The 27,927-nt window shown below is 30.0% G+C and overlaps 5 protein-coding genes and 1 pseudogene across 6 annotated transcripts; 3 read left to right on the forward strand and 3 right to left on the reverse strand.

Annotated features, from left to right (window-relative positions):
- Positions 1 to 1,564, reverse strand: LOC111684508 (ATP-dependent (S)-NAD(P)H-hydrate dehydratase). The gene is made up of 2 exons (XM_023446692.2): positions 874 to 1,564; positions 1 to 809 (listed from the first exon to the last, which is right to left on the reverse strand). Exons 1-2 carry the CDS (start codon positions 1,360 to 1,362, stop codon positions 207 to 209), a joined length of 1,092 nt encoding a protein of 363 aa, XP_023302460.1. The 5' UTR covers positions 1,363 to 1,564; the 3' UTR covers positions 1 to 206.
- Positions 1,565 to 1,762: 198 nt separating this feature from the next.
- Positions 1,763 to 14,894, forward strand: LOC111684529 (regucalcin-like). Its single transcript, XM_046945788.1, has 4 exons — positions 1,763 to 2,024; positions 13,722 to 14,310; positions 14,370 to 14,514; positions 14,574 to 14,894. Exons 2-4 carry the CDS (start codon positions 13,722 to 13,724, stop codon positions 14,764 to 14,766), a joined length of 927 nt encoding a protein of 308 aa, XP_046801744.1. The 5' UTR covers positions 1,763 to 2,024; the 3' UTR covers positions 14,767 to 14,894.
- LOC111684528 (regucalcin) lies at positions 5,226 to 12,189 on the forward strand. Its single transcript, XM_023446719.2, has 4 exons — positions 5,226 to 5,374; positions 10,979 to 11,567; positions 11,635 to 11,773; positions 11,843 to 12,189. The coding sequence occupies exons 2-4, from the start codon at positions 10,979 to 10,981 to the stop codon at positions 12,033 to 12,035; spliced, it is 921 nt and encodes a 306-aa protein (XP_023302487.2). The 5' UTR covers positions 5,226 to 5,374; the 3' UTR covers positions 12,036 to 12,189.
- A 2,175-nt stretch (positions 14,895 to 17,069) lies between the features above and the next one.
- LOC111684531 (glycine-rich selenoprotein-like) lies at positions 17,070 to 18,069 on the reverse strand. 2 transcript variants are annotated; one of them, XM_023446722.2, is made up of 3 exons: positions 17,912 to 18,069; positions 17,736 to 17,820; positions 17,070 to 17,674 (listed from the first exon to the last, which is right to left on the reverse strand). In XM_023446722.2, the coding sequence occupies exons 1-3, from the start codon at positions 17,928 to 17,930 to the stop codon at positions 17,464 to 17,466; spliced, it is 315 nt and encodes a 104-aa protein (XP_023302490.2). In that variant the 5' UTR covers positions 17,931 to 18,069; the 3' UTR covers positions 17,070 to 17,463. The 2 variants fall into 2 exon arrangements, with proteins under 2 accessions (XP_023302490.2, XP_046802254.1); XM_046946298.1 differs by having other exon boundaries at positions 17,885 to 18,002.
- Positions 18,070 to 22,178: 4,109 nt separating this feature from the next.
- LOC111684532 lies at positions 22,179 to 23,127 on the reverse strand (annotated as a pseudogene).
- A 2,629-nt stretch (positions 23,128 to 25,756) lies between these two features.
- Positions 25,757 to 26,761, forward strand: LOC111684533 (antigen 5 like allergen Cul n 1-like). The gene is made up of 3 exons (XM_023446724.2): positions 25,757 to 25,927; positions 25,993 to 26,387; positions 26,450 to 26,761. The coding sequence occupies exons 1-3, from the start codon at positions 25,814 to 25,816 to the stop codon at positions 26,697 to 26,699; spliced, it is 759 nt and encodes a 252-aa protein (XP_023302492.2). The 5' UTR covers positions 25,757 to 25,813; the 3' UTR covers positions 26,700 to 26,761.
- Positions 26,762 to 27,927: the final 1,166 nt, after the last annotated feature.

The following is a 27,927-nucleotide window of genomic DNA, read 5'->3' on the forward strand; positions in this document are numbered from 1 at the left end:
TATATAGAATATATAATATATGTATGTAAATTTTATTTTTATAAGAGTATATACGTATTATCGACATGAAGTTTATTGTATTTGGAAACCTAACCTATAAACAAAAGGGGATTATTATTGCTTGTTATTTTTTCATTGTAATATTAATATTAAAAAAATCATTAAACATTGGTGTTAAACTCAATATCACCGCCAATTAACCAATGCTAACATCCATGACCGTCGGGTGATTCAAAAATTCGAGCAAATACCGACGGCAGTTCGCCAATCATATCGGTGGCCAACATGCCACGTCCATGCTTCTGAAATGCCGCGGCATTACATTGCTTTACTAAATAACTGGCAGCAAAGGCGGCCAAAAATGCGGGATTAGCTTGATTCGACTCCAGAGACCAATGGAAAAAGATGGATAATGCACCGCACAATAAATCACCCTGACCACCGCAACGTCTGCCCGAACCACCAGGTGGCAGAGCATATATTTCAGAGGTATTGGGTATGTGTATACGGTCATTAGCACCCTTCTCGAGTACAATAACTCCCTCGCCCAATGAGGTCATGCGTTCTTTGCAAAATTTATCACTCTCACTGGCCGGCGAAGCTACTGTACCAAATAGACGGCGAAATTCTATAGCATTGGGTGTTAAAATGATATTACGTTGACCCTCAATCAAATCTAAATGATCATTCAAAATAGCCAAACCATCGGCATCAATAACTAAAGGTTTTTCGATTTGTAAGCAAACCTTAATTAGTTCTATGACAGTCTTTTGTATAAGTGGACAACGACCTAACCCAGGACCAATGACCTAAATAAGGAAATAGGTAAAATTAAAAAAAAAAAAAACAAAATTTTCAAATTGAAATACTTACAATCACGTGTAAACGTTCCAACCAGGGAGCTATCAATTCCACTGCATTTTCAGCATCGAGTAGTGGATGAACAATTAATTCTGGACTATAGGATTTAATGACTACGGCCGCCTCCTTTTGACAGAACACATGAGCCAAATCGGCTCCAACTTTTAGAGCCGAGATGGCCGCAAAATATGGAGCACCGGTATATTCCAAAGAACCACCTACCACTCCTATACGTCCATACTGGCCCTTATGCTTACAATCCGATAATTTGGGTACAATGGTACGCGAGAGTCTTAAGAGTTTTTGAGTTTGTACTGGTATTTCCATGTTATTCGTGTTGGTGTTGATCGAGGATAATGAAGGGGACGATATGGAGGATGTCAACATTTGTTGAGTATAAAAACTACATGAATTACTTATCGTGGGACTTGGCAAACACTTGAATTGATTTAACAAAAATACATTTATACGAGGTTTCGTACGTAAAAATGTAGATTGCATTATTTCGCCAAAGCCCTAACTAAAAAGCTTTACGCATTTCTTTATTAAAAGCTTACAAATTGTTTTTTCTTAGATTTTTATATTTAAAAATAAACCAATTTAACAATTAACAGAAGTGTGAACTTTGGAATAATCAATTGTTTAATAAATTTGCATTTTGCTATGCAAATAACAAGAACTGTAGAATGGATTTGATTTTGCAAAATGCTGTCAGCTGTTTACTAAACAAATAGGAAGAGTTGCTAAAAAGAGTATCAAATACTTTATAAAGTGCAATGTGAAAAATAATAAAATCTTACTAATAATAAAAATTGATAAATTTATAATTTCCAATTCGAAAAGTAAATTATTAACTGATTTAAAATATTTAATTTAATTTTAGTCTTAATTTTCTTTTCTGAAATTATATATGTTCTAATAAACAATAATGTACGATTTGTTACTTCTTAATACAACCCCTACTGTTGTCATTGTTTTAGTACCATCACCAACAAATTTGTTTTGCTAGTTTAGTGTATTCTTTGGCTTTTATTGCTTCGTTGTTGTGTTATTTTTTATATTTTACGAGTTTTAAGTTCAATTTATATAAAACTTTCTTTTTATATATAAAACAAAGTTGTTTTTAAAGTGAAAATCGTATTACTTTTGTTTTATTTATAAAGGTAAGTAAATAATCGTATATAATTTACTTGTTGATGCTGTAATAATGTTAAGCCGGTGGAGGGTAAAATGCAACAAATGACCTTGTGTATAAATGACAGCTGATAAGTAATTTGATACCAATAAGGTGATTCTGAAGAAATTTCTTTTAAATACGCAAAACCGTTAAATTTAAATATGTTATTAATTTCATTGAACTTAACTGAACTGAACTAGAACTGGACTAGAACTAAACTAGAACTGAACTAGAACTGAACTAGAACTGAACTAGATCTGAACTAGAACTGAACTAGAACTGAACTAGAACTGAACTAGAACTGAACTAGAACTGAACTAGAACTGAACTAGAACTGAACTAGAACTGAACTAGAACTGAACTAGAACTGAACTAGAACTGAACTAGAACTGAACTAGAACTGAACTAGAACTGAACTAGAACTGAACTAGAAATGAACTAGAACAGAACTAGAACTAAACTAAAACTAAACTAAAACTGAACTGGAACTGAATTATAACTAGAACTGAACTAGGACTAGAACTGAAAGAGAACTGAACTAGAACAGAACTTGAACAGACTAAAACAGAACTAGAACTGCACTGGAAGAGAAGGGAATAGAACTGTACTGCATATCTACTAGAACTAACTTGTATTATAAATCCATAGTTTTTTAAAGACTGATTTTAAAAAATAATGAAATTAAGTAAAATGAAAAATAAAATGACTGTATACTCTTATATAACGCGTCAATTAACAAATGGGGAAAATCGGTATTAACTCAAACATATGTGCCACTTAAAATCGAATTTTATGTAAGAAACTTAAAATCAGCCGTGTATCCTTTAAATAACGCACCAACTGAAAAGAGTTCAAACTATAATCACTTATTTTAACCTTAAAAAATGAATTTTTAGATACGAATCTTAAAATCGTATATAAAAAACCAAAAATTTGTTTCAATTAAAAAAACCGTAAAAGTCTGCGATCACTAAAATTTTTTTTATAAAAATTATAATAATAATAATAAGAAAAACTTAAAATTAGTTGTAGATCCTTAAATAACCAAAATATGTTATCACTTAAATTTACCATTTAAAAACTAATTTTGTATTAAGAATTTTAAAGCAAATGTAGTTCCTCCAATGGCCAACTAAACAATGAGAAATCTATGATCATTTCTTTAAAACCCTTTCATGATCTACCTCAATTCAGTCTTTCTAAGAACATACTTATGAAGTCTATAATTAGGCAAACATTTTTTGTTAATCACGTTCCGGGTTAACATTAGGGTCAAATACGTGATTTAAAGTCAAACAATAGCAAATACATAGACTACATAAAATATTATGATGAATTAATTAAAAAACAATTTAAATTAGAAAATACAAGTCATAAAAATGATAAGAATTAAAAAAAGTGTGTATTAAATAAAGATAATCACTAAGTAAGAGGCCTATTAATAAACGAAATTTTGATAATTAAGGAAGTTTTTTGTATATTGGTTAAGGGAAAAAATCGCTCATTATAATTTTTGATTATATGTTATGGTTAACTCCTTTTCAAATTTTCTTCTGCCAGTTTTATTTATTATTTATGTGAAATTTATTTTTGCTTTTACTTATTTTATAATTAACTACAATTTTATCAGTATTTTTTTTGAAAAAGGTCAGACATGTGTACTTTAAATAAGAAATATTGTTTTTTTAATTTAAATTTTCAAAAGATTAAACAACATCCTTTAATGATTTTTGTTTTTGCAAAATGTATTTCGTTTAAAAGCAAAACTTTAAGTTATAATTTTTTATAAAATGTTTTTTATAGTCGATGCAAAATATCAACAAACATATTTATCGGAGTCTCGTGTAATTTCTCTCTTATCAATTATTAAAGCGGAATCAAAACGAATATAAAAAGTGCACTATAATGAAAAAATAGTATTTCAAATAAATCTGTACTAATGCGTTTGAAGAAAATCAGTATTTTTTTATACAAATGAGAAAAAATAATGAATCAATAAGCGTCCAATTGAGAAAATCTGTGACCATTAAAATTTTCCATTAGAAATTGCTTTTTTTCGATTGAGTTTACACTAGAAATTTATTTTTATATAAAAAATTTCCAATTGACTGTAGATCCTTCTTTAAAGCTCCAATTAAGAAAATATCAAAAATTATAGATCACTTAAATTTTCCATTTAATTGAAAAATTTTTAATCGCCTGTAGATCCTTAAATAACTCCCCAAATAAAAAATAACAATAACTTGTGATCACTTAAATTTTTCATCAAAAATTTGTATGTCGCTTGTAATTGAAAATATAGCGAAAATGTGTGATTAGAGACATTGACTGTAGATAGATATATAGATAGATAGATAGATAGATAGATAGATAGATAGATAGATAGATAGATGGATAGATAGATAGATAGATAGATAGATAGATAGATAGATAGATAGATAGATAGATAGATAGATAGATAGATAGATAGATAGATAGATAGATAGATAGATAGATAGATAGATAGATAGATAGATAGATAGATAGATAGATAAATAGATGAATTACAAGGACTTTTATTTTAGTTTCTTAAAACACTTAAGTCAGTACATTTTGTGATTCTCCATCGATTTTATGTTTAAAAACACATTTCAAAAGGAAGGCTAAGACATTTTGTATGGTATATGATTACTTCATTACAGTTACCCCAAGAGTTCTGTCATATTCTCATAAAATTTAGTAATATTGTATTTCATAAGCATGAAATATTTAAAATGGTATATGAAAGAAGTATCAAAAACTGAGAAATTTCTTGAAAACTTGTAAAATTGTTTTCTACTTTCTGAAATCGGACATTAATGTAAAAGTTATTTATGCCGAATTTCATCATCATAATAATATTTAGGATCTCATCAGAAAATCTAACTAAAACCGGAAAATGTATTTAATTACTATTACATAGCAACTGATTACCTTATAAGTAATATACATCTTAAGACAAATTATAATTATGTTTAAAAAAAAAAAAAAACATTTTTTACAATGTCTTATCACAATTATATTATTTTATTTACGCTACAAATATTTCAAATTGTCATTAATGTCCACAAATTCATCGTAGTACGAATTTGTATTTGTTCTTTACTTTATACGCTAAAATTGATATCAATATTTTATTTTTTGTTGTTGTTTTTTTTTTGAACCGGCAACTTGAAATATATAATAATATAGAATTTTTCCTATAAAAGATCTGCAATTATTATTTACAATCATCAGTTGACATTCTCGTCTTCAAGTGTCCACTTTTAAATAATTTCATTTCGTAGTTGTTTAAAATATTAAAAAAAAATAAAAAAGGTATGGATTTTTTTTAATAAAATAATTGTGGAATTTTTTTTAAAAAAGTGATATAGAGAATACATAATTATATTTAACGATGTGGTATTAAAATCAGTGAATTTAAAGGAAGTGAAGTTAATTAGAAAAAGGATTGAAAAATCTTATATGGGATATTAAAATATTTTATAAAAACTTTATAGTTGTGAAATTCATAATTTGTGTTTAATTTTTGTTATTTTTATCAAAAAACAATTATTATATAAAAATTTCAAATGTGATTTGGCAAAATAAACCTATTACTGTTTAAAATATTTTAATTATCAATATAAATATATATTCTTATCTGGTGATATTTACATATACATACATATGTATATTTCTCGCTGGATTTTTTTTGGATTTGAATATCCGATATCATGATATCGGAGCCATTTCCTCCAGTGAATTCTATATTCAACATTATTGAACTTTACTCAAAACCTACGTATGTATTGTTACATAAAATCGTTTTCGATATCATGGTACATACAGGAAATAGCTTATCCTGTCGCAAAATCCATTTTAAATGTTAAATAATTTTTCGAAAATATTTTAAATGTTTTTAAAACAGTGCTAAATTCTGAAATCTTTTCGTTTAAGTCAGTCGGTAAATTTGTTTGTGTGATTTTTTTAAGAAAATACTACAGATTTATAAAAATATTGTAAAAAATGGGTGAGTTATTTTTTTCCCCTCTAGTAAATGGTGAAAGTATTTTAACTAGATTTGTGTATATTCGTCTTCAGACTTCCTCACTTAGTAGCAGGTTATCATAAATAATTATAAGGAATATGGGTCCTTTCATTGACAAACATAACCTCACTTTATGTTATAATTAAATCATTTTGTTTTTGCACAAAATCTCCATTACTCAAACGAGAAGTTACCTTAACGTAAATTTATTTTTTTTTTTTGCAATTACAGACAATTCACAAATATTTTAATTCTAATCTTTTTCGTAATATTTTGTAAATCTAATAATTTTAATTTTCAGAATTTTTAGTTCTTTTAAATTTTATCGATTTATTGGAAATAATTATCCAATTCACAATTGGTGGTGTATGATTGTATCGCAGTATGTCGTAGTTTTTTATAATTGATTTGTTTTTTTTTTTAATTTTATTTGATAAATTTTTATGACTTACAACGTAACAACGATACGACATCGATTGCAAATTGAACAAATATTCTGCTAATGATTCTCTCAAATATAACAAATCTTATTGAAAATCATAAATAAAAGATTTTAAAACTTTTTTTCAAAATTAATTAATTGATAGTTCCTTAATAAAAATTTTGAAACCGATTCAAGTTCTTAGCCTTTTTTGAAGTGTACTTGAATAAAAATTTGTTTCAAGATATCTAATATTATTTTTTAAGCGTTTTATATATTATACCCTTTATTCATAAGATAAAATAAAATGTACTATATAAAAGACAATATAATCTACACCGGAAATTTACAAAAAGTTCTAGAAAGATTATTATTTTAAATAGTCTTTTTATTAGGATCCTTTATGTATGATTTTATGTTTCTATGTTTAAAAATTTCAAAAAAAAAAAACAAAAAAGTACCAATTGAATGATAGATGATTATCAAAAAGTCACCTTTTATAGAATTTGCATTTTTATGATTAAAAAGTACCAGTTAAAGAACAAAAGTATAAAACTATCTTATAGATTTTCATTCCATCAATATATTATATGTCTGATTATATGTTTCTAGATATAATATTGCAGAAAAACCAAAAAATCCCAGTTAAAGACCAAAAATATACCAATTTTATGCTTCTGGTTTAATATAAAAGGAAATTCGAAAGAGTACCTTTTGAAGAACGAAAAAGTCCACTTTTATTGGTCCCATTTTTTGTATATATATCGAATCTGAAGAAGTACATCTAGGCCTCCATCGGGCATGTTGTGCTCTCTTTACCCTTTTTATTGAAATTTCCAGAGGTTGTACATGGAATTCGCTTATTTTAAATAGTGATATTATCGAAATATTTAATAAAGATTTTAATTGAATTATTAAAGATTTGGATCTTATAGATATCAGGGATCTTCTGAAAACTGTGTTCATCGTTTGTAGGGATTTATAAGGACTCAATATATACATTATAGAAATTACTCGAATTTCTCAGGAAGGTGACGTATAGAAATATTATCAGTTAGAGTTAGAAATCAGGGAATTAGATACACTTAGAGCGGGTTTTTTTAGTTGGCTATCACATGCCAATTAATAATCAGATTAGTTAATCTAAAAAAATTGATTCTGATGTTAATCCCCTTTGATGTTTTTGAGTACAAGATTAAATATCGCAGTCTTGCCATAGACCTGGTACACACTAGGAAACTTTTGTAGATAAACTTTTTCTTGATGCTTTTTTGAAGTTTCCTTAATATCCACACATCGAAACTTTTGTTTCAGAAACTATGTATTAATTGCAAGTTTCCGAGTACGAGAAACTCCTCACCGCGAGAGAGATGGATGATATTCTTTATCTTTCTCTCTCATGCAAAATCAAAAGTTTCCCAAAAAAAGTTTCCTATTGCGGACTGTTTGTTAGAAGCAATTATAAATGGAATCTGAAAATTAAGAAAAACTTAAATTTAAAACAAAAAAATATATTGTAAAGTCCCCATAATTTATACAAATCGATAAATCAAATATTTTAATAAAATTTTTTTGGCTTTTGAATTTCAAGTATTCCACCCAAAAGATTAGTTCTTATATTCTATTTCCTTTTAATAAATGTTACTTTTAACATTTCAAATGAAATATTGATAGAATAAAATTTCCTTCCTGTTCATATAAAAAACATAAAAAAACTAATATATAATACACATTCTCACTGTACTAAAATTAATACAACTAAATTTCTATTGAACTTTATAAGAAAACTTAATTAAAACGAAATTTTTCACATTCTAAATATTACTTAATTTAAATTCACATTTAATTCGCTCTTCTTAAGAGTTAATTTCTTTAATCTCTACCCTTTGCTCAAACTGCAAAATTACATTTTTGCTCAAAATCATCTCAATTTCATAAATACACTTTAAAATCCTAACAGATACTTTAGTTGCAATCGATCGAACAAACGATAAAGTTGTCTTGAAAACGCGCTTCTCTTAAGCAGTTTTAATAAATATTAGTTGTTGTATTTCTTGATCTCGTGCCAAAACTAGAATCTCATTATTTCCAAACGTATAATAACTAACAATCGTAATGAGAATGTTAACTCAAAGTTTTAAATTATTTTTTGTGGTCTTACTTTCAAGTATATTTGGCATAAGAGAGGCTTATGGCAATGGCCATAAAGAAGTTTCAATGGAAGTTAATATAACGAATAGTAGTGTTAATAAAACGGTAATAATATATTTAAGAATTTTTTGTTTCAATTGTTTGTGGGTAATTAAATAAAAAAATTAAAGTCAATAGAGTCAAGTAGAGTCATGCAAATTTTAGGTTAAATATAAAAAATTTTTAAAAACTAGTTTTACTTTTTAGTAATTGTATTTTTTTGGAATATTTTTTTTAATATATTTTAAAATTATCTTAAGTAGCTCCCATACACTTCGTCTTAATTAATTATAACATTTCATTGTTAATTTTTATTTGTTTTAATTAAACAACTGTTGACATAAATCAATGAGTTTTATCTACATAAATAAATAAAACATACAATTTAAACCAGGTGTTAAATGATTATACAGTTATATATTTAGAAAATCTAATTGAATTTATAATTAAACTAAAAAAACGGTTACTAAGTTTTTGGTTTTAAAAAATATAAACACAGCTGGATTGAAATATTTGAAAGCAGGAAAACTTATTGTTCTTTTTGTTTACATCCAATAAATATGTCAGTGTCATGACAAATATGGATTAAGGGTTAAAGTTATGGGTTGTTTAACTTTAAGAAACTAATAAATTAGTGATATTTTTAAATTTTTGTTTAAATATAAAAATTTGCTGAATATTGCGAAGTTTATTGACTATATGAAAGAGAATTTTGTATAAGAAAAAGTGTAAGAATTTACAGGATCAGGTTTCAACTATCAAACGTAAATTTTAAAAAATTGACCTGATTTAGGAGCGTTTTTAGTTATTTTTTTTAAATAACGGCACGTTACTTTTACTAGGAGTCAATGTAATTTCCATTAATGTCTGGTCAACTAGTTCAAGTCAATTCGCTTATTTGTTACAAATGTGTCCCAAAGTAATGGGAAAAGGAAGTCTTCACTATCCCAAAGTAATCTAAAGAGTAGACTTTTGAAACTTGATTTTTATTATATACTTCAGAAATTAGCTATTTAAGCTGCCATAATTATATATTTTTTATTGAAACGAGTCAACTTAAAGCCGTGATACACGATTGTCAGATCTTACAATGTTGTCACTAAAATTTTCAGAAAATGTCTAATAATCGTTTGAACTTACAATTTTTCTTTTGTCAGAAAAAACATTATCGAAAGTATTGCAAGACAAAATTTGTAAGTTGACAGTATTATTAGACATTTTCTGCACATTATACTGCCTACGTTGTAAGATCTAACAATAGTGTATACAAAGCATGACTTTCTCTGAGGACTAGCTTGTGATTTTGTCTTTCTACCACTGGCTTTAAGAGTAATAGGTTTATGTCCGTTCATTGTCGGCCGGCTTGATGTCTTCTATCACTGGTTGTCAACAAGGTCCAACCGATCTTACTTGCGATTTTATCTATTAGCCTTAACTATAGGTCTAAGAAGTTTCAATTAGTATTTTTATGACAATCAGTTTAACGGTTTAAAGTGTCAGGAACAATTCCCCTAATCTACTAGAACAGTTGATTGTTACTATCCTAGGAACTTTGAACGCTAATAAGGTGAACGATTTAAAGTGACAAAACCAATTCGTAATTAAAGTCGTGAAAATTTTCTTATACTTTATCGATATGCTTTAACTAAAGTACATTAATTAGAAGAAACGAGTTATCTGCATTATAAAATACTACTTTTAGTTATTTTAAAAATGGGCCTTAATCGTTGTTTCAGGAATTAAACATGTTCTGGTTTCCAAGTTCTCAAAATATTTGACCTTTAAAAACAACTGTGATTTAAAATCATTCTCAAATTGGGATTAGATGGAGCCCTTGAGCTACGTTAAAGTATTCATTTTAAAACAATTTCAATCCAATAATTTTACCAATCATTTCTCTAGCATCTGGGTTTTTCATATTAGTTCTATAGACAAATGTTTTCGCCAGGTTATCGGTAAAACCATTTAAGTATAACAAGCAATATAATTATAATTATTACATTTATTATAAGTGAAAATAAATAGGTTCAAAGGTTATCATTTAATTAAATCAATATAATTTTAAAATGGTGAAGGGTATTCACAAATATATACTTTAAATCACATTTTTCACTTTAATTTTTCTATATCTTTTTTTTCATTTTTAACATAAAACATTTCCACATCCACTTTGGTCCAAACGACAGACCTTAGTTGTAAATATTTCAACAGTTTTGTGTGAACCCACCACCTCATGTCATATAAATATTACATTTGTCTTTTGTCGCTATTCCTCTTGTAGATGTCTTACAAAGTTGAACCTCTTCCCGACTCTCATGCTGAATTAGGCGAAGGTCCTCACTGGGATGTTGCCACCCAAAATTTGTACTTCGTTGACATTAATGCCGGCAAGTTGTTGCGTTACAACTACAATGAAAATAAAGTGTACAAGGCAAAGATTGAAGGCGAGGATTTAGCTGGTTTTGTGGTACCCGTCGAAGGCACTACCGATCAATTTGCTGTCGGTTCTGGTCGTCGTGTAGTCATTGTACAATGGGATGGTGTCTCTGAGACTGCTAAGGTATTGAAGACTTTGTTCGAAGTACAAATGGGTGAAGAACGTTTCGAAGGCAACCGTTTCAATGATGGCAAATGTGATCCTCGTGGTCGTTTGTTTGCCGGTACTATGCGTTATGTCGGCGATGAATTCGAACATCGTTGGGGTGAATTGTACAAATACGAAAAGGGTGGCAAGGTTGAGGTCGTCAAATCGAATGTAGGTATTTCTAATGGTTTGGCTTGGAATGAGAAAACCAAAAAATTCTATTATATCGATACCACCGATTATGAGGTTAAAGAATACGATTATGATTTTGAAACTGGCAAGGCCTGTAAGTTAATTGAAACCGAAAATGTAAAACTGAACATATAATCAATGATTTCTTATAATAATTCTAGCCAATCCCAAAGTAGTTTTCAATCTACGCAAAACCAGTCCCAAGGATCATTTATTGCCCGATGGCATGACCATTGATACCGAGGGCAACATTTATGTAGCCACTTTCAATGGTTATACCATCTATAAAATTAATCCCACGTAAGTTTTGAGCTTTTCCAAATTTTACATATATTCTTTAATTTCATTACTTTTTTGACTCTTCTATAGCACTGGCCAAGTTTTGTTGGAAATAAAATTCCCCTGCAAACAAATCACCTCTGCTGCTTTTGGTGGTCCCAATTTGGACGTTTTGTTTGTGACCTCCTCTTCTCGTTTTGGTGAACCCGATCCTGCTGGCACCACCTACAAAGTTACAGGTTTGGGTGCTAAGGGTCATCCTATGACAAAAATTCAAATTTAAATTGAGGTCACTTCATTTAGGATGTAGTTAAGCATTAATGTTTTATTGTTATATATTTCTATATATATTCGATTTGTTTTATCTGGCTTTGATCTTCCGCTAAAACAGTGCAATAAAAAGACAATATTTTTATAAAATTTATATAGAAAACACACACTATGATCGTTTTATTAATTAATTTTAGTAAATTTGTATAATGGAGAAAGCAATCATCCGTAAAAGGGAAAAGATTGGAAAAGAAGTAGCATCATCGAAAACTACCGAATTTTTTGAATCGGAAAAAGAAAAGGATTGGGAAAGGAAGTACCATCATCGACAACTACTGAATATTTCGAAACGGCGAAATATTGCAATTGTGATCAAATCAATTATAAAAAGCGGCAAAATTTCAAAGATTTTCTATCGAAGATCTTTGAAAGGTTCATTGATCTACAGTTTATATGAACTATTGAGTATTTTTTGTATCGGCGAAATAGTGAAACTACATGTCTGCGTAAAGTCCTGTGGTTATTGTTGTAGCAGCGACACGTGTAAAGTCGGTGTTGATGAGTTGACAATCCTTGGTCGTAGTCCGGAAAACTCCGAGTCGTTCCGGTGCGAAAAACCGTTACTCGTGGGAACGCTAAAGTCCTGTAATCCTAAACAGTTTTCATTTTAATATTAGAAAAGATATAACTGAGTTTATGCTTCTGAAATGCTTATATTTTACTGAGGCGATACATTGCTAGAAGATAATAGATGTATAAACGGGCAGAAATATATCATCTCGGAATACTATAGCCTTATATGTAATAAACAACGGTATTCATCCTTAAGAGAGAAAAAACCTCTCATAATAGCTCGAAAGATTTCAGAGTTACTAGTTTTCATAACTCTCATAAAAAATGGAAAATATTTGGGTTACAAGCTGTCATAAAACTGTAGAATAAAAGCCATAGAATCGATTTTGGCATTAGTCCAAGATAAGTGAAATTGGCTAAAATTTTTGAAGCATTACTCGGTATTCTCGAGAGCCGCTGACTACAGGGCGGTGCGCAAGTTAGGATATTGAATTTTTAACACAGAATCCAAAGTATACATTTCTAAAGAATAGATCTCGGCTTAATCGAATCCTAGTTTTAAAATTTGCAACTGCATTGTCGAAATCTCAAATGTTGCCTGTCTTTGTAATTTGTGTAAAAAGATGAAGGAGAAATGGTCGACCACATTATAATTGGTGCAAAGTATACTTTTAAGAACTACAATTGCGATCAACGTAAGATACAATCCAATTGTATTTTTATTACATAAAAAAACTACAAAACTGTTTAGTAATAGTTCGATACTCAAGCAGTTTCGTTCAGATTACACCTTCAAACTATAAAAAAAATGTTGACTCTTAGATCTATTTTAAGTTTTGAGGTATTACTAATAACAACTTTAAATATTACTTGTAATGAAGGAGTTATTGTTATTGTTTGTTATCTGCATTTTTAAGTTTAATTTAAAAAGTTTTTCTAAATTTATTGCTAAACAATTTTGCAAATTAAAACAAATTTTGCAAATTAAAACAAATTGGTTTCAACACTATTGTTCAAATATCCATCATGCAACCATTTTCACAAAAAGATCTAATTTCATTTCATTCTCAATTCGAGATCAAACTTTCATGTGGCATTTTTTAACTGGAAAATAACATTTTTTCAGATGTCCTATAAAGTTGAAGAAATTCAAGGATCTTTAGCCGATATGGGCGAAGGTCCACACTGGGATGTTGCCAGCCAAAATTTATACTATGTCGATATTAATGCTGGTAAAATTTTACGCTACAGCTATAAAGAGAATAAGGTTTATAAAGCTAAAGTAGAAGGAGAAGAATATGCTAGTTATATTATACCAGTCGACGGTACCACCGATCAATTTGCTGTGGGTTGTGGACGTCGTTGTCTAGTTGTTCGTTGGGATGGAGTTTCTCCAACAGCAAAACCTATTTCTACTCTGTTCGAGGTACAAATGGGTAATGATCGTAATGAGTTTATTCGTTTGAATGATGGTAAATGTGATTCAAAAGGACGTTTATTTGCTGGTACCATGCGTCATGTGGGTGATTTATATGAACATCGTTGGGGTGAATTGTATAAATATGAAAAGGGAGGTAAAATCGATATAATTAAAACTGACGTGGGTATTTCGAATGGTTTGACTTGGGATGATAAACTAAAGAAATTCTATTTTGCTGATACCGCCGATTTTGAGGTTAAGGAATATGATTATGATGTAAACACAGGACAAATTGGTGGGTTGATTATAAACTACTGTAATTTGTGTATATAATAATTATTTTATTCCTAATAGATATTAATAAACCTAAAATTACTTTGGACTTTCGTAAAAATACCACCAAAGATCATTTACTACCCGATGGCATGACCATTGATACCGAGGGCAATATTTATGTGGCCACTTTTAATGGTTATACGGTTTATAAAATCAATCCTAAGTAAGTTTAAGAAGGTTTTTATAACACTACTTAATGTAACTTTATGTTTTGTTTTTTAGTACGGGAAAAATTTTATTGGAAATTAAAATACCTTGCTTGCATGTTACTTCTGTGGCTTTTGGTGGTCCGAATTTGGATATTTTATTTGTAACCACCGCTAATGAAGATGATCTTCCTCCTCCCTGTGGTTCGGTTTTTAAAGTTACCGGCTTGGGTGCTAAAGGTTATCCAATGACAAATGTTAAAATTTAATTTAAAATGTTAAAGATTTCTATATAATCAAGTATTATTGAATTAGATAGTTTGATTAGAAAATGTTTAAATAGAAAATTGTAAAATAAATTTTAATAAATTGGAAATATTATTCTAATCCCTTGGATTGGTTATTTAAAATTTTGAAACCAACAATATGATTGAAATTTTTATAAATTGTTAAAATTTTTTGAAAACTTGTTTATATTGTATATATTTGTTGAAATTAATTTTTTGAAGAGCCCAAATGTCTTTGGGATCTAAATATTCTGTAATATTATATCAAGAAACTTAAAATTGAACATTCAAAGTCTTGAGTGGTTTAAAATCTGTAGGAAATGTGTTTTTTTCGTTCTTCAACTGGTACTTTTTGTTATTTCTTAAATATTAAACATATAATCAGATATATAGGAACCTCATGCAATGAAATATGTATTTTCACACATAAAAATGATTTCTATTTTTATTTTTTTTTCTTCAACTGGTACTTTTTGAATATTTTGTAATTTTAGTTCTGAAACGCAAAATTAAAAAATGGGACTTTTAGGTACTTTTTGGCCATTCTATTTGCACTTTTTTACTTTTCTAAATTAGGAAAATAAAATCTGAAATATGTATAAGATGCCTATGACATATGTTTACACTTTCTGTTCTTTAACTGGAAATTTTCTAAATCTTTAAATTGTAATAAAATACGTGTTAACTGACACTATGGTAAAGGGTAATATACTATTCGCCAAAGCTGTATACAGAACTCTTGCTTGTTTTTAGAATTAGGGTCTGAGTTGGGGAACAACTCTCGCGTCATCGCTATTATTTCTTAAGCATAATCAACAGTTGTAATTCAGGTCTGAGTTGGGGAACAACTCTCGCGTCATCGTTTTTATATCTTAAGGATGGTCAGGCTTGTGCTTGTTGCTGGGCTTTCGACAGAATTACTTCTCACCCCGCACTAATTTAATGCACTACTTCGTATAACTGTTCTAAGTTATGCGTTGTCTTTATTAAACGCGTGCTTTCGTTTTACTCAGAATGAGGTTATGTTTTTTATTGGTGGAGACCATAGAATACTCACGATATAACCTGGTGGAGACCATTTAAACTCAAATATATACTGGTTGAGACCATTAAAACTATGGAACTTTTTTCTGGTGGAGACCATTAATACTTTTGATGAAATCAAGTCCGGATGCTCCAACTTCCTATATGAAGGTATAGGTCGGTTGGTGGGGTTTTCTCTGGACAAACGTGTGATAACCTGGCAATATGAGTGCTTGATGCACCGCCATCCTAATTAAAACCCAAAAAAATAAAGGATAATCAAACTTGTGTTTGTTGCCAAGCTTTCGACAGAATTGCGTCTCACCCGCACAAATTGAGTATATTATTCCGTATAACTGTTTCCAAGTTATGGATTGTTTGCATGAATTGCGTGCTTTCGTTTAACTTACCTTGATTGAGGTTATGTTTGATTAAATTAGTAGAGACCAAGTAATACTTTTGATTAATTAGTAATATTCATATTAAATTGGCTTCGACAAAATTGAGAGCTCTAAATTTTATAGCATCCCAGATATAAGAGTTATGATATCAATATGTATATAGAAAATAACACGCCCACTATTTCAAATACGCCCATTTTTGCACAAAATATTTATACTAAAGTTTATCGTGGAAAATTTAAGAACTGTAATTGTTATAGTTTTCCAAATATACGTCATTTGTTATTGTCTATCAATATAGGCGTGGGAAGAGCCACACCCACGTTTGCTAGTTCGCTCATTTGTTCATGCAAAATTTGAGAACTCTACTCCTATTGACTTCAAACAAAATGTTAAAGAAAATTTTTGAAAATGTCTCCTTTTTATAGAAAATTTTTGAAATCTCTTATTTTATAGATATTTTTAACAATTTTTCTTATTTATAGGAAATCTTTTTTTATTATAAAAATGTTTAGAAAATTTATCTTTTTTATAGAAAATATTTAAATATCTCTTATCGCTTTAAAATATTTTATAGAAACTTTTTCTTAAAATTTATTATTTTTATAGAAAGTTATCCAAATTTTTCCTGTTTGGGTTTTCGAAAACTTCTACGATATTAGCGTTTTATATGGAACATTTTGGAAATTTTTCGATTGTATAGAAAACTATTGAAATTTTTGTAAAATTCTGAAAAATTCTAATTTATAGAAAACTATTTTATTTACCATTAGTTATTATTAAAATTCAAATTTAATTTCATTACAATTTTAAACCAAAACTATTTATTATAAACACCAAAAAAATGTAATGTCAATATAATTCGAAAAAAAAGTATTACAAAGTTTTCATTTTAATAAATGGCCAAAATAATCATTATGTAAATATTAAATATAAAATTAAACTAATGTCAATCTTACAAAATTTATAGAAGAATTACAACTCTTAAAAAAATTCCGAAACACTTCCCTCAATACAGAGTTTACAAGTGATTCATCATAAGGGCAATAAAATGCCAAAAAGAATTATAAATCTTCATTTATAAAAATTGTTATTCATATGGTTGTTAACATGAATGAAGATTGACTATGAGGGGGGTTCAGCTGTGTCCAAGCAAGCAATGATTTCTCTTACTTAAGATCTTATTGATAATGAGAATTTCTAATTATGAAATTAGTCATTGCTTTTAAGCTCAAGCTTGGACACTTTATCTTGCTCATCCGCCCCCACCAGGGATATTACAATCCATTGAATTCATTACACGACCTATACGACGATTGGGACGTAGACCTCCATTGCCACCAGAGCTACCACCTCCTCCACCGCCACCTCCTCCACCACCGCCGGAGCCCCAACTGTTGCCACGGCCATTGCTACGACTGCCACCACGGTTTTCCGTTTGGAAAGGGGCAAACAGTGTGGCGAAGCTACAAATAACATAAATTTATTATTTATGTTTTATTGCTAAAAAAAACAATAAAAACTTACAATTGCAGCACTACGACCCAAATAGCCGTGAAAATTTCCTTAACACGGTCTAGGTCCCAAGGCCGCTTTTCTAAAACACGACCATCTGTAAAATAAAACACGTCATTTAGTTTAATTTCTTATTAAATTATCTCTGCAATCTAGTTAACTCATCTTATCCCATTATTTTCACTTACTCCGATCTATATACACCATATTGAAATGGTGGTAATAATTAATTTAAAACAGTTTAAAGAATTTTTGTGTTTATTAGTTTTGCTAGAAGTAAATACAAAATAAAAACTTGCTTCACAATGATTTTGTTAATTTTTTTTGTTGTGGATTTTATTCGGAATGACGTGTGTGGCAAAACAGCTGTTTTCACAAAAAAATATTATACACAACAACAGTGTTGTATTTCTTTAGTAGTAAGTAACAAATAAGCAATTCTTGTTGTTTAAAAGTAACGGTTCTATGATTCAAAGATTTTATAGAAAATTTATATTTCTTACGGAAAATTTTCCAAAAGTAATATGTCTTTATAAATCACATTAAAAAATTTGTTTTTCTTGAAGACAATTTTCAAAAATTTATTTTTTCTATAGAAATTTTTAGAATGTTTATCGAGGGACTATATTCAATAATTGCTATCTGTCATTTTTATGAAAATAATATTTTGATGGTAAAATTTCTAGCAAACTTTCCCCCATCAGTGATATAAATTTCAAAGAAAAATATATTTTTTTTGGCAATTATATAGCAATTTTTAAATTTCTCTATCTTGAAAAAAGAAAAAATTCTGAATGCAAAACTTTCCATCTTATCCAAAAATTACTTTAAACTCTATTATTTTGGATAATTTTCTGCTGCAATACAAGTATTTTTAATAATTTGGACATGCTGAATACAAATTCGCCAAAATATTTAAAATGGGTTTAATAGTTTTGGAAATATCACTCATTATGATACTAATTTGATTAATTTTATTACCGTGTTTAACAATATAACAATTTTTGATCTAAACCGTATAATATGCTACTTTATCAACAATTTGGTTTCAATTATTTCATTAAATTGCACAAAATATAATATTTATTGATATTAAGCTTTAACTGAATACTCTCACAGAGGTAAGGTTCACATCATATGGGTACCAGCCCACTCGGGAGTAATCGGTAATGAAAGAGCGAATGTAATAGCTTTAAAAGGGAAGGTAGCTCAAGGCAGTTAACCTGACAAACGCAAAACCATTCGACGCGAGATTCTCATAAGTCTTCTTGGAAAAACAAAACAAAACAAAACCACCAAAATCCTGTGAGGTGATCCTGAAAAATCTCCTCAAAATGAGCAAGTCTGAGGTTAGTATGATAGTACGCATTCTGAGTGTACACTGAGGATTACGAGCACATTTATACAAAATTACGTGCGGATTCAGACGTATGTAGGGCATGTGGAGAAGACAGTGAAAATCTGGAGCACTTTCTTTGCCACTGTCAGGAAATTAGATCCAAGTATCTTGGAAGTGATGTTATTCCGGAAATAAAATTTCTGACTAACACTGATTGAAAGGTTCTTAGGAATTACGTTATGGAAACTGAATTTCTGAACACTGAAAAATAATTCATTCTGTTCCCTTTTTTCTCATGATAAGTGAGTGCACAACAAGCCCAATTGTGGCCTAGGTGTATTTCTTCAGATTTGATGTAGTATCAACCTAACTTAACCTAGGTTAGGTAGGCAGGTCGTCCTCGCGATGTCATCACTGGGGACACACTTGGGTCCAGTATTTTGATCCCTTTGTGATACCTGAAACTAGAGAAAACGGTCGGAGTATTAGTACACTTCAACCTAATCACTCTGGTTTCCACCGAACCAGTTTGTCGCACGAATATAGGAATCTATCTTCCGGATATTAACCTCCGATAGATCCGCTAGGTCATGCAGAAAGTAGCTGCCTAGCAGACCCATTCAGTGATCAGCTAGGGCAGGACAATGACAGAGGAAGTGAGTTATACTCTCTTCTTCCTCTTCATCCTGGCAGCTCCTGCAGAAGTCGTTACTGTGTAGGTTCAGTCTTCTTGCATGGAGTCCGAAAGGCCAGTGGCCAGTTACCACTGCCGTTAAGTTCCGTAGATTAACTCTCGGAATGTAGAAAGGGGCTTGGGATCTTTGTGGGTCGTAAGATGGCCACATAATCCTTGCCTGTCTGCAGGTGGCTTCAGTCGACCATCTGCATTGCGCAAGCTCATATAGTTTTTCACGTATCGAGCGTTTGCAGGTTGAAAGCGGTATACCGACAAAAGGGTCGGTATGCTCTCTTGCAAGCGAGGAGCCTAGCTTGGCAAGAGAGTCCGCGATGGTATTACCAGGAATTTGCTGATGTCCTGGAATCCAATACAGTCCTATTGTGGAATGTTTCGCCATCTCGTTAAGGGATCCCCGGCATTCTAGGACTAAGTTTGACGTCGTGTAGACACCACTTAGAACCTTAAGGGCTGCCTGGCTGTCGGTATAAATTCGAATATTTGCACCGTATATTCGATAATACCTGAGCCAGTTTGCAGCCCGTTTAATGGCTGATAGTTCAGCCTGAAGGACGCTACATTGGTCAGGAAGCTTGAATGATACTTCCGTTCCCGAATGTGCTATGTAAAAGCCACCGCCTACACCATGGTTTGATTTTGAGCCATCAGTGAAAACCTTATACGATACGTCATGGAGGATTGTTTCCATCACATTTGGATCGTGTCGGATATTCACCGAAAAGCTTCTATCAAAAGACGGTTTGGCGATGCAATAGTCGATATTGTCAGGAATCTCTCCTAGACAATCGAGAATGGTGGAGTGACCTGACTGAATCATATGCCACATACCAATTGTATTGAGTCTAATAGCCGCGTTGAGGGCAACCTCTTGGGCCATTAGATCAATAGGTTACAATCCCATCATGACAAAGAGAGCCTTTGATGGGGTGGTGCGGAGGGCCCCCGTTATCAATAGAGCTGATGTACGAAGGATTCCCTCAAAACGTTTGCGGTGTGAGTCCTTTTGTACAGACTTCCACCATACAAGTGCACCGTACAATAGTATGGGCTTGACTACCATGTCAAAGAGCCATTTGGTGTTCTTGGGGTTTATGCCCCATGATTTGCCAATTGCTCTCTTACACGAGTATAAGGCCGCAGCCGCTTTTGATACTCTAGATTGAGTGTTCAAACTCCATGATAGTTTTGAATCTAGGATTACTCCCAGATATTTAGCACTATCCGATAACTTCAATTCTATCCCATTCAGTCGTGGGAGAGTGAAGGTGGGTATCTTGTACTTCTTAGTGAAGAGGACAAGTTCCGTTTTCGATGGATTTACACCAAGGCCACTGACGTTGCTCCACGTACTGAGTGTCTTGAGTGCAATCTCCATCCTTTGCGATAAAGTATCCAGATATTTGCCAGATACTACTACAGACACATCGTCTGCATATGCTATTACCTTAAATCCCATAGATCTGAGATCCATAAGAAGTGGGTTCAACGCTAGGTTCCATAGAAGTGGAGATAGAACTCCACCTTGTGGGGTACCGCGATTTGCCACTTTTGTGACATTTGCTGCTCCCATTTCAGAGATAATGATTCGTTGAGTCAGTAATCTCTTGATGAAAGCTGTTATTGGTTGGTTTATACCCAGGCCAGTCAGGGCCGTTGTTACCGTGTTTAACAATATAACTTCACCTAAATCAACTAAAAAAATTATATTTCTATTAAAAACTCCCTATCTGAAGGTTGTAAAAAAATGTTATAATAAAATAAGTTGTATCTGATGTAAATTTGTGAAAAAAGCATTATTTTGAATAATTTTGCAAATAGTGCAAAATTATTCAAAATAATGCTTTTTATATAAGAATTTAAAATATGGTCGAGAAACCATAAAGTAGAAGAAAAAATTTAAAAATCTTTAAAAACTAGCGAAATAAAAAGTTCTTTCAAAATTTTCAAAAATTTCTCATATTATAAAGAATTTTCGGAAATTAAATTTTCTTCTACAGAATTTTTGAAAATCTATATCTTTCAAAGAAATTTAGAAAAATTGTATTTCTTAAAGAATTTTTTTATATAAAATTTTACAAAATTTTAAACTTCTTCTAGAAAAATGCAATTACTTATAAAAAAATTCTAGAAAATATAAATTTAAAAAAAAAATTCCATTTTTAAAGAAGATTTTCAGAAAATTTATATTTGCTTTTTCAAATTTTTAAAACATTTTTAATTTTATATAAAATTTCGTAAAAAATCTATTTTTTATAGATTTTTATAAAAATTGCAACACATTTTGGTGTAATCTATAACTGAATTATTTAAATTGTGTCTTTTTCTACCCAAAAAAAACTTTTTATTTTGGATAATTGATATTTTCATTTTTCGGCATCAATAGGGCTTCTCATTCTTAAATAAAACACTTAAAAACATACAAAGTTAATAAAATTGGAATGTTTATTTCATAACTCGATTACAATCATTTAAAACCATTTGTTGACAGCATATTCTTCCGAAACGGAACACAAATTGGGATATTGAGGATTGGTGCCAGTTGTGCAAGAGGTACCAGCCTGTTGGCAACTAGCATAGATGGGGAAGTTGATCATGTTGGTGGTTGCATAGTTGCAAGCAACCAAGTAATTCTTAAAACCACCCTCAGTGTACATGGAAGCAGCACAACCCACACGAATGTTACGATCAGCAACCATGACAGTGAAATGGCCAATAGCACTTAATAGAAAAGGGAAAATAAGGAAAAAAGAAAGACAAGGATATTATATTTAAAAACTTACGGTCCTGAATAGCCATTAGGATAGGAATCAATGTAAGCCTGTTGACTGTCCTTCACCTCAGAGTACCACATTTCAACAGATTCCTTCAATTTTTCGGCATGATCAACATCACCAAAGAAACCCATCCAGGCAAGATTTTGTCCAGCATATTTGAAGGCAGCAGTGTTGCGACATCTGATTCATTTGACATTGTTTAACATTAAGAGCAGCAATGGCAGCCAATTCATCATCCCATTCCATGGTGGCCATACGACAGGCAGGACTGTGTCTGGCATCACCACCACCAGCAATGAAATTACGTTTCTCATTGTGGGCCTCAACTAAAACTTGTTTCAATTTATCATCAATATTAACCATTTCAGCATCGGAAGGACAGGTGGGAGCAAATTGCTGGAATTGTTTTCAAATCATTTAAATAAATTCAAATTAATAAAAATTCTTGCAATACTTACTCCACTGTGACCACAAGCAATATGTTTAGCACCATTATTGCAGATAGAGTTGGAACAGTAATCGGTGGCGGAGACAGCTGCCACTAGACACAATAGAGCTACAAAACGATTCATTTTTTGTGAAATTTCAAATTTGTTTTGTAGTTTTAAGTTTAACAACCAATTGATGAATTATTTAGTTTAATGCTGCTGCTTATATACTAAATTTATCATTTTGACTAAAATTATGTTAAGTGGATGATTTAGTTTAAAATTTGTACAGCTGTTTTTATAATATTTTACTTTTTTAAATATATTTCTAATTATTTTAGTTCTATTTTTTTAATGAAAATATTCTGCATTAACGCATTTCTATGCAAATAAACAAAATTAGTATTTTTATAAATAAATATATTTATTTACTATTTTAAAAAATATTTTTATATTAAGTTATTTGAAGCCAAAGATAAATATTTTTCGATTTGAAATGCAACGGAAATTTATTTAGTTTTACTTAGCAACAATTTGTAGGAAGAAAAATAAATTTAATTTTAATTAATAGAAATTTTCATATTGAGCCCTTTATTTATTTAAAAACAAATTTTATTTAAATAGTGTATAAACTGTATTCTTTATCATTTTCAAATCAAATTTTTACATTATAACCTCAACATGTGCCTCGATAGGAGTTTCCATTATTTGTTCTATACCTTAAGTTTTTACAGAGTTTTATAAAAAAGTTTTCATTTCACTGTAATGGAATTTAATATTTGAAATTGGAAATAGCCAAATCTTCTTTTCAGTGCAATCTCATTGAAAAAACGTCACTTCTGCGTATGTAGTGGTGCTTTTTTATCTGTATCTCTCTGGGAGACTATGATCTAAATAGATATGACTATGGTCGTACTTTGGTCTCTGGGTTGTTTAAGTTTGAGTTATTTGTTTACTTTTAAAATTAGTTACTTGAGCGTATGAGTTTTTTGAAATTAAACAATCATACGTACATGATTTAACATTTAATTGCTTAATCAATCAACAAAATTGTTACAATAACCAAACAAATTTATAAAAGCAAGTTGTAAGGACTTCGCACATTTTCGTAGTATATTTTTATTTTTTTTACGTTTGTAGTAAAAAACGTAATAAAGGCCTGCACAATATAATTTGTTAAAAAAAATGTAATGGACAATGTCAGATTTTTATTAACTTTATAGTGTATCTCCTGGGTACTTAAAGCTAACGTGTACCAAATTTGAACAATAACATAGGAGTTGTATGAACAAAGAAAAATTTCACCGTCCGACACTCAAAATTAGACACGAACCGGATGATATACGTCTGAAACTATAAATTTTAGGGAAAAAATCTGCGTGTTTAGTTTTTCAATTCGTGTGTCCATTCAAAAGGACTTCAAAGTTTTAAAAAATATTTTAAAATACTTCTACTTATCAAACAATGCCAAATTTGATGTCAAGCTAAGAAAAAGAGTTGTAAAATATTCTGTGTTATTTTTAGTTTATTCTGTCAGGATCAAAAGATGTATAAATAAATCTTTCAACATTTTTTTTTAATTTTTTCTAACAGCATTAAATAAAAATAATGCAAAATATTTCTCAACTCTTCCTGTTTGCTTGACACCAAATTTGACATAGTTTGATTAGTAAAAGTATTTAAATTTTTTTTTTTGAAAACTGTACTTTTTAATACTCTGAAGTTCTTTTGAAAGGACACAGGATCATGAAATGAAAAACTAAAAACGTAGATTTTTATCCTTAAATTTATAGCATCAGACGTATATCATCCGGTTTTTGTCTAAAGATTTTTTATCTTTTAGTCGGACGGTGTTATAAATTAAATAAAGTAAACAATGAAATGTAGAACCATGTACGTATGATTATTTTACAATTACAAAAAAAAAAAAAAAACACTCATACGTTCAAGTAACAACTTTTTAGTGGTAAATAACAAAAGCCAAACAATTTTTAACTCAAAGGCTAAAGGGGCAACTATAATATGCATAGGGTAGCTTAAGGAATTGTCAAGACCGAACAAAAAGACTCTCAAGTGCTTAAGAAAATCGAAAGAAACTTTTAGGTGGCTATAATGTACTTAAGTGCATTTAAAACAATTTAGCACCATTTGAAAATTTATGTGCCACATGTAATAAAGAATTTCAAAAATGTTCAGAAAAATATATACCAAATTTTCTACAAGCAAATATTTAAAGAATTTTTTTTTAAAATTTCTATTACAAAATTATTATTATTTTTTTGACATTTCTAAAAAAATCAATCAAATTATAAATGTTTATATATTATTAAAATAAACAAGAACAAAAAGGTTTACAGTCTAAAACTGCATTTAATTTGTGTATGAAAATACTCAATAAAATCATACTATAATAATAAAAAAATAAATTTATATAAATTTAAATTAGATTTATTTTTTTTCCTGAAAATTATTGCTAAGTAAACTAAAATTAATTTCCATTGCATTTAAAATCGAAATATATTTATATATGGCTTAAAAAAAACTTAAAAAAAAAATTTTAAAAGGTAAACAAATATGTTTATTTATTTTATTTATTTGCTTAGAAATGCGTTAATGCAAAATATTTGCATTAAAAATAGAACTAAAACAATTAAAAATATATTTAAAAGATTTTAAAAAGAAAAATTATAATAAAAACAATTGTACAAATTTTAAACTAAAAACTCCACTAAATATAACTTTAGTCTAAATAATACATAAATTTTGTATATAAGAAGCAGCATTTAACTGAATTATTCATCAGTTGGTTGTTAAACTTAAAACTACAAAACAAATTTGAAATCTCACAAAAAATGAAACGTTTTGTAGGTCTATTGTGTCTAGTGGCAGCTGTCTCCGCCACCGATTACTGTTCCAACTCTATCTGCAATAATGGTGCCAAACATATTGCTTGTGGTCACAGCGGTGTAAGTATTACAAAAATTTTACAAGTGAATTTGAATTTATTTTACTGAATTGAAAACTCGCCCAGCAATTTGCTCCCTCCTGTCCTTCCGATGCTGAAATGGTAAATATTGACGATAACTTGAAACAAGTTTTAGTAGATGCCCACAATGAGAAACGTAACTTTATTGCTGGTGGTGGTGATGCCAGACACAGTCCTGCCTGTCGTATGGCCACCATGGAATGGGATGATGAATTGGCTGCCATTGCTGCTCTTAATGTTAAGCAATGTCAAATGAATCACGATAGATGCCGTAATACTGCTGCCTTCAAATATGCTGGACAAAATCTTGCCTGGATGGGTTTCTTTGGGGATGTTGATAATGCTGAAAAATTGAAAGAATCTGTTGAAATGTGGTACTCTGAAGTTAAGGACAGTCAACAGGCTTTTATTGACTCCTATCCTAATGGCTATTCAGGGCCGTAAGTTTTTAAATATAATTTTACTTTCTTTCTTTTGCACACAATTTCTTTTTTCTGTTTAGTGCTATTGGCCATTTCACTGTCATGATGGCTGATCGTAACATTCGTGTGGGTTGTGCTGCTTCTATGTACACTGAGGGTGGTTTTAAGAATTACTTGGTTGCTTGCAACTATGCCACCACCAACATGATCAACTTCCCCATCTATGCTAGTTGCCAACAGGCTGGTACCTCTTGCACCACTGGCACAAATCCCCAATATCCCAACTTGTGTTCCCCCTCTGAAGAATATGCTGTCAACAAATGGTTCTAAATGATGTTTGATGATATCTGATTTTAATAACATTAATAAAAATAACTGGAATTTTATTACAATTTGTGCTTTTTTAATATTTTTATTCTATTAGAAATGAAAAATTTTGCTGATTATCTTAAAATTTATAACGATCGCGTTATAAAAATCGCACGAAAAAACGTATACAGGTTCTATGTCTTTACCATGAAAATCAATTGACAAATGAATTAAAAAGTATTTGTATAATACATTTTTAATAAAATATTACTAAAGTACTTCTATGTAATCAGAAAAATATGTAGTAGTCATTAAAAAGTATGTTAATTGCAAGTCATTACCAAGTTGTTAGGTACTTGTTTTAGTTTTTTAAGGAGTTTTATAGTTTTTTGTTTAAAATTGTTCTGCTTAGGAGTTTGTGCTGTTTTTGGCTTTATATATTCTTAACATTTCATCCAGATGGGAGTTATGTACAGGGATCCCGGAAATTTTCAAAATTAATGCCGTTAATTAAAAGGAAAAACCAAAAAATATTTCTATATTTTGATAAAAATTTTTGCTTTAAGAATTAATTTTTTATAGTGAATTAAGAAAACTTTGCTATTTTAGAGATCTGAGCTTTTATAGGGAATCTTATACCGATTCCAATAACGTTCAAGGCTTGAATTAACATTAAGTCGATTACACTATGTCTGTCTGTGCATTAATTCGTCTGTGTTCATGTAAATCTTGTGCGTACTTTACATGTCGTAGTTTTCAAGACAATTTGATAAAATTTGGGACATACCTGTACCTTTTTAACATCAAAACCCTGGCACAATATAGATTTATATATTCTTAAATGATGCAAGAAATTTACTTGAACGTTATGAAGTTTTTTAGGAATACTAGTATTAGAATGAAATTTGCTTTAACTGTTTTTTTTTTCTCAATGATCTAATGTGAAGGGGATCATTCGCCATATGGGCACATCTGTCAATGCGAATAACTTGAAAACCGAGTAATCGATTTTATCGCATTATTAAATTTTGTTTTCGTTTATCGATTATCTATCATCCCTGAAAATTTGAAACATTAACTTTACATATGATGGGAGGCAGACATGATTAATTGTTTTTCAAAGGGCTGTGAAAATATTTCACTGTGTGAACTTTTTGTGCTAACTTTTTTAGTTTTTGTGAAAAATATATTGGTCAGTATAGAATGTCAATAATAGTGAACAATAAGACATAATAAAATTTTCGAAAAT

Source organism: Lucilia cuprina, chromosome 3, assembly GCF_022045245.1.
Source record: "Lucilia cuprina isolate Lc7/37 chromosome 3, ASM2204524v1, whole genome shotgun sequence".
Taxonomy (NCBI): Eukaryota; Metazoa; Arthropoda; class Insecta; order Diptera; family Calliphoridae; genus Lucilia; species Lucilia cuprina.

Bases quoted from the DNA above. Each gene is read 5' to 3' on its own strand.
- LOC111684529 (XM_046945788.1), top strand. From the start codon at position 13,722: ATGTCCTATAAAGTTGAAGAAATTCAAGGATCTTTAGCCGATATGGGC. The intron at 14,311-14,369 runs GTGGGTTGATTA...TATTCCTAATAG, and splicing joins TGTAAACACAGGACAAATTG to ATATTAATAAACCTAAAATT. The intron at 14,515-14,573 runs GTAAGTTTAAGA...TTTGTTTTTTAG, and splicing joins GTTTATAAAATCAATCCTAA to TACGGGAAAAATTTTATTGG.
- LOC111684533 (XM_023446724.2), top strand. From the start codon at position 25,814: ATGAAACGTTTTGTAGGTCTATTGTGTCTAGTGGCAGCTGTCTCCGCC. The intron at 25,928-25,992 runs GTAAGTATTACA...AAACTCGCCCAG, and splicing joins TTGCTTGTGGTCACAGCGGT to CAATTTGCTCCCTCCTGTCC. The intron at 26,388-26,449 runs GTAAGTTTTTAA...TTTTCTGTTTAG, and splicing joins CCTAATGGCTATTCAGGGCC to TGCTATTGGCCATTTCACTG.
- LOC111684508 (XM_023446692.2), bottom strand. From the start codon at position 1,362: ATGCAATCTACATTTTTACGTACGAAACCTCGTATAAATGTATTTTTG. The intron at 810-873 runs GTAAGTATTTCA...TTCCTTATTTAG, and splicing joins TGGAACGTTTACACGTGATT to GTCATTGGTCCTGGGTTAGG.
- LOC111684528 (XM_023446719.2), top strand. From the start codon at position 10,979: ATGTCTTACAAAGTTGAACCTCTTCCCGACTCTCATGCTGAATTAGGC. The intron at 11,568-11,634 runs GTAAGTTAATTG...TAATAATTCTAG, and splicing joins TTTTGAAACTGGCAAGGCCT to CCAATCCCAAAGTAGTTTTC. The intron at 11,774-11,842 runs GTAAGTTTTGAG...ACTCTTCTATAG, and splicing joins ATCTATAAAATTAATCCCAC to CACTGGCCAAGTTTTGTTGG.
- LOC111684531 (XM_023446722.2), bottom strand. The intron at 17,675-17,735 runs GTAAGTTTTTAT...TGTTATTTGTAG, and splicing joins TGGGTCGTAGTGCTGCAATT to CTTCGCCACACTGTTTGCCC.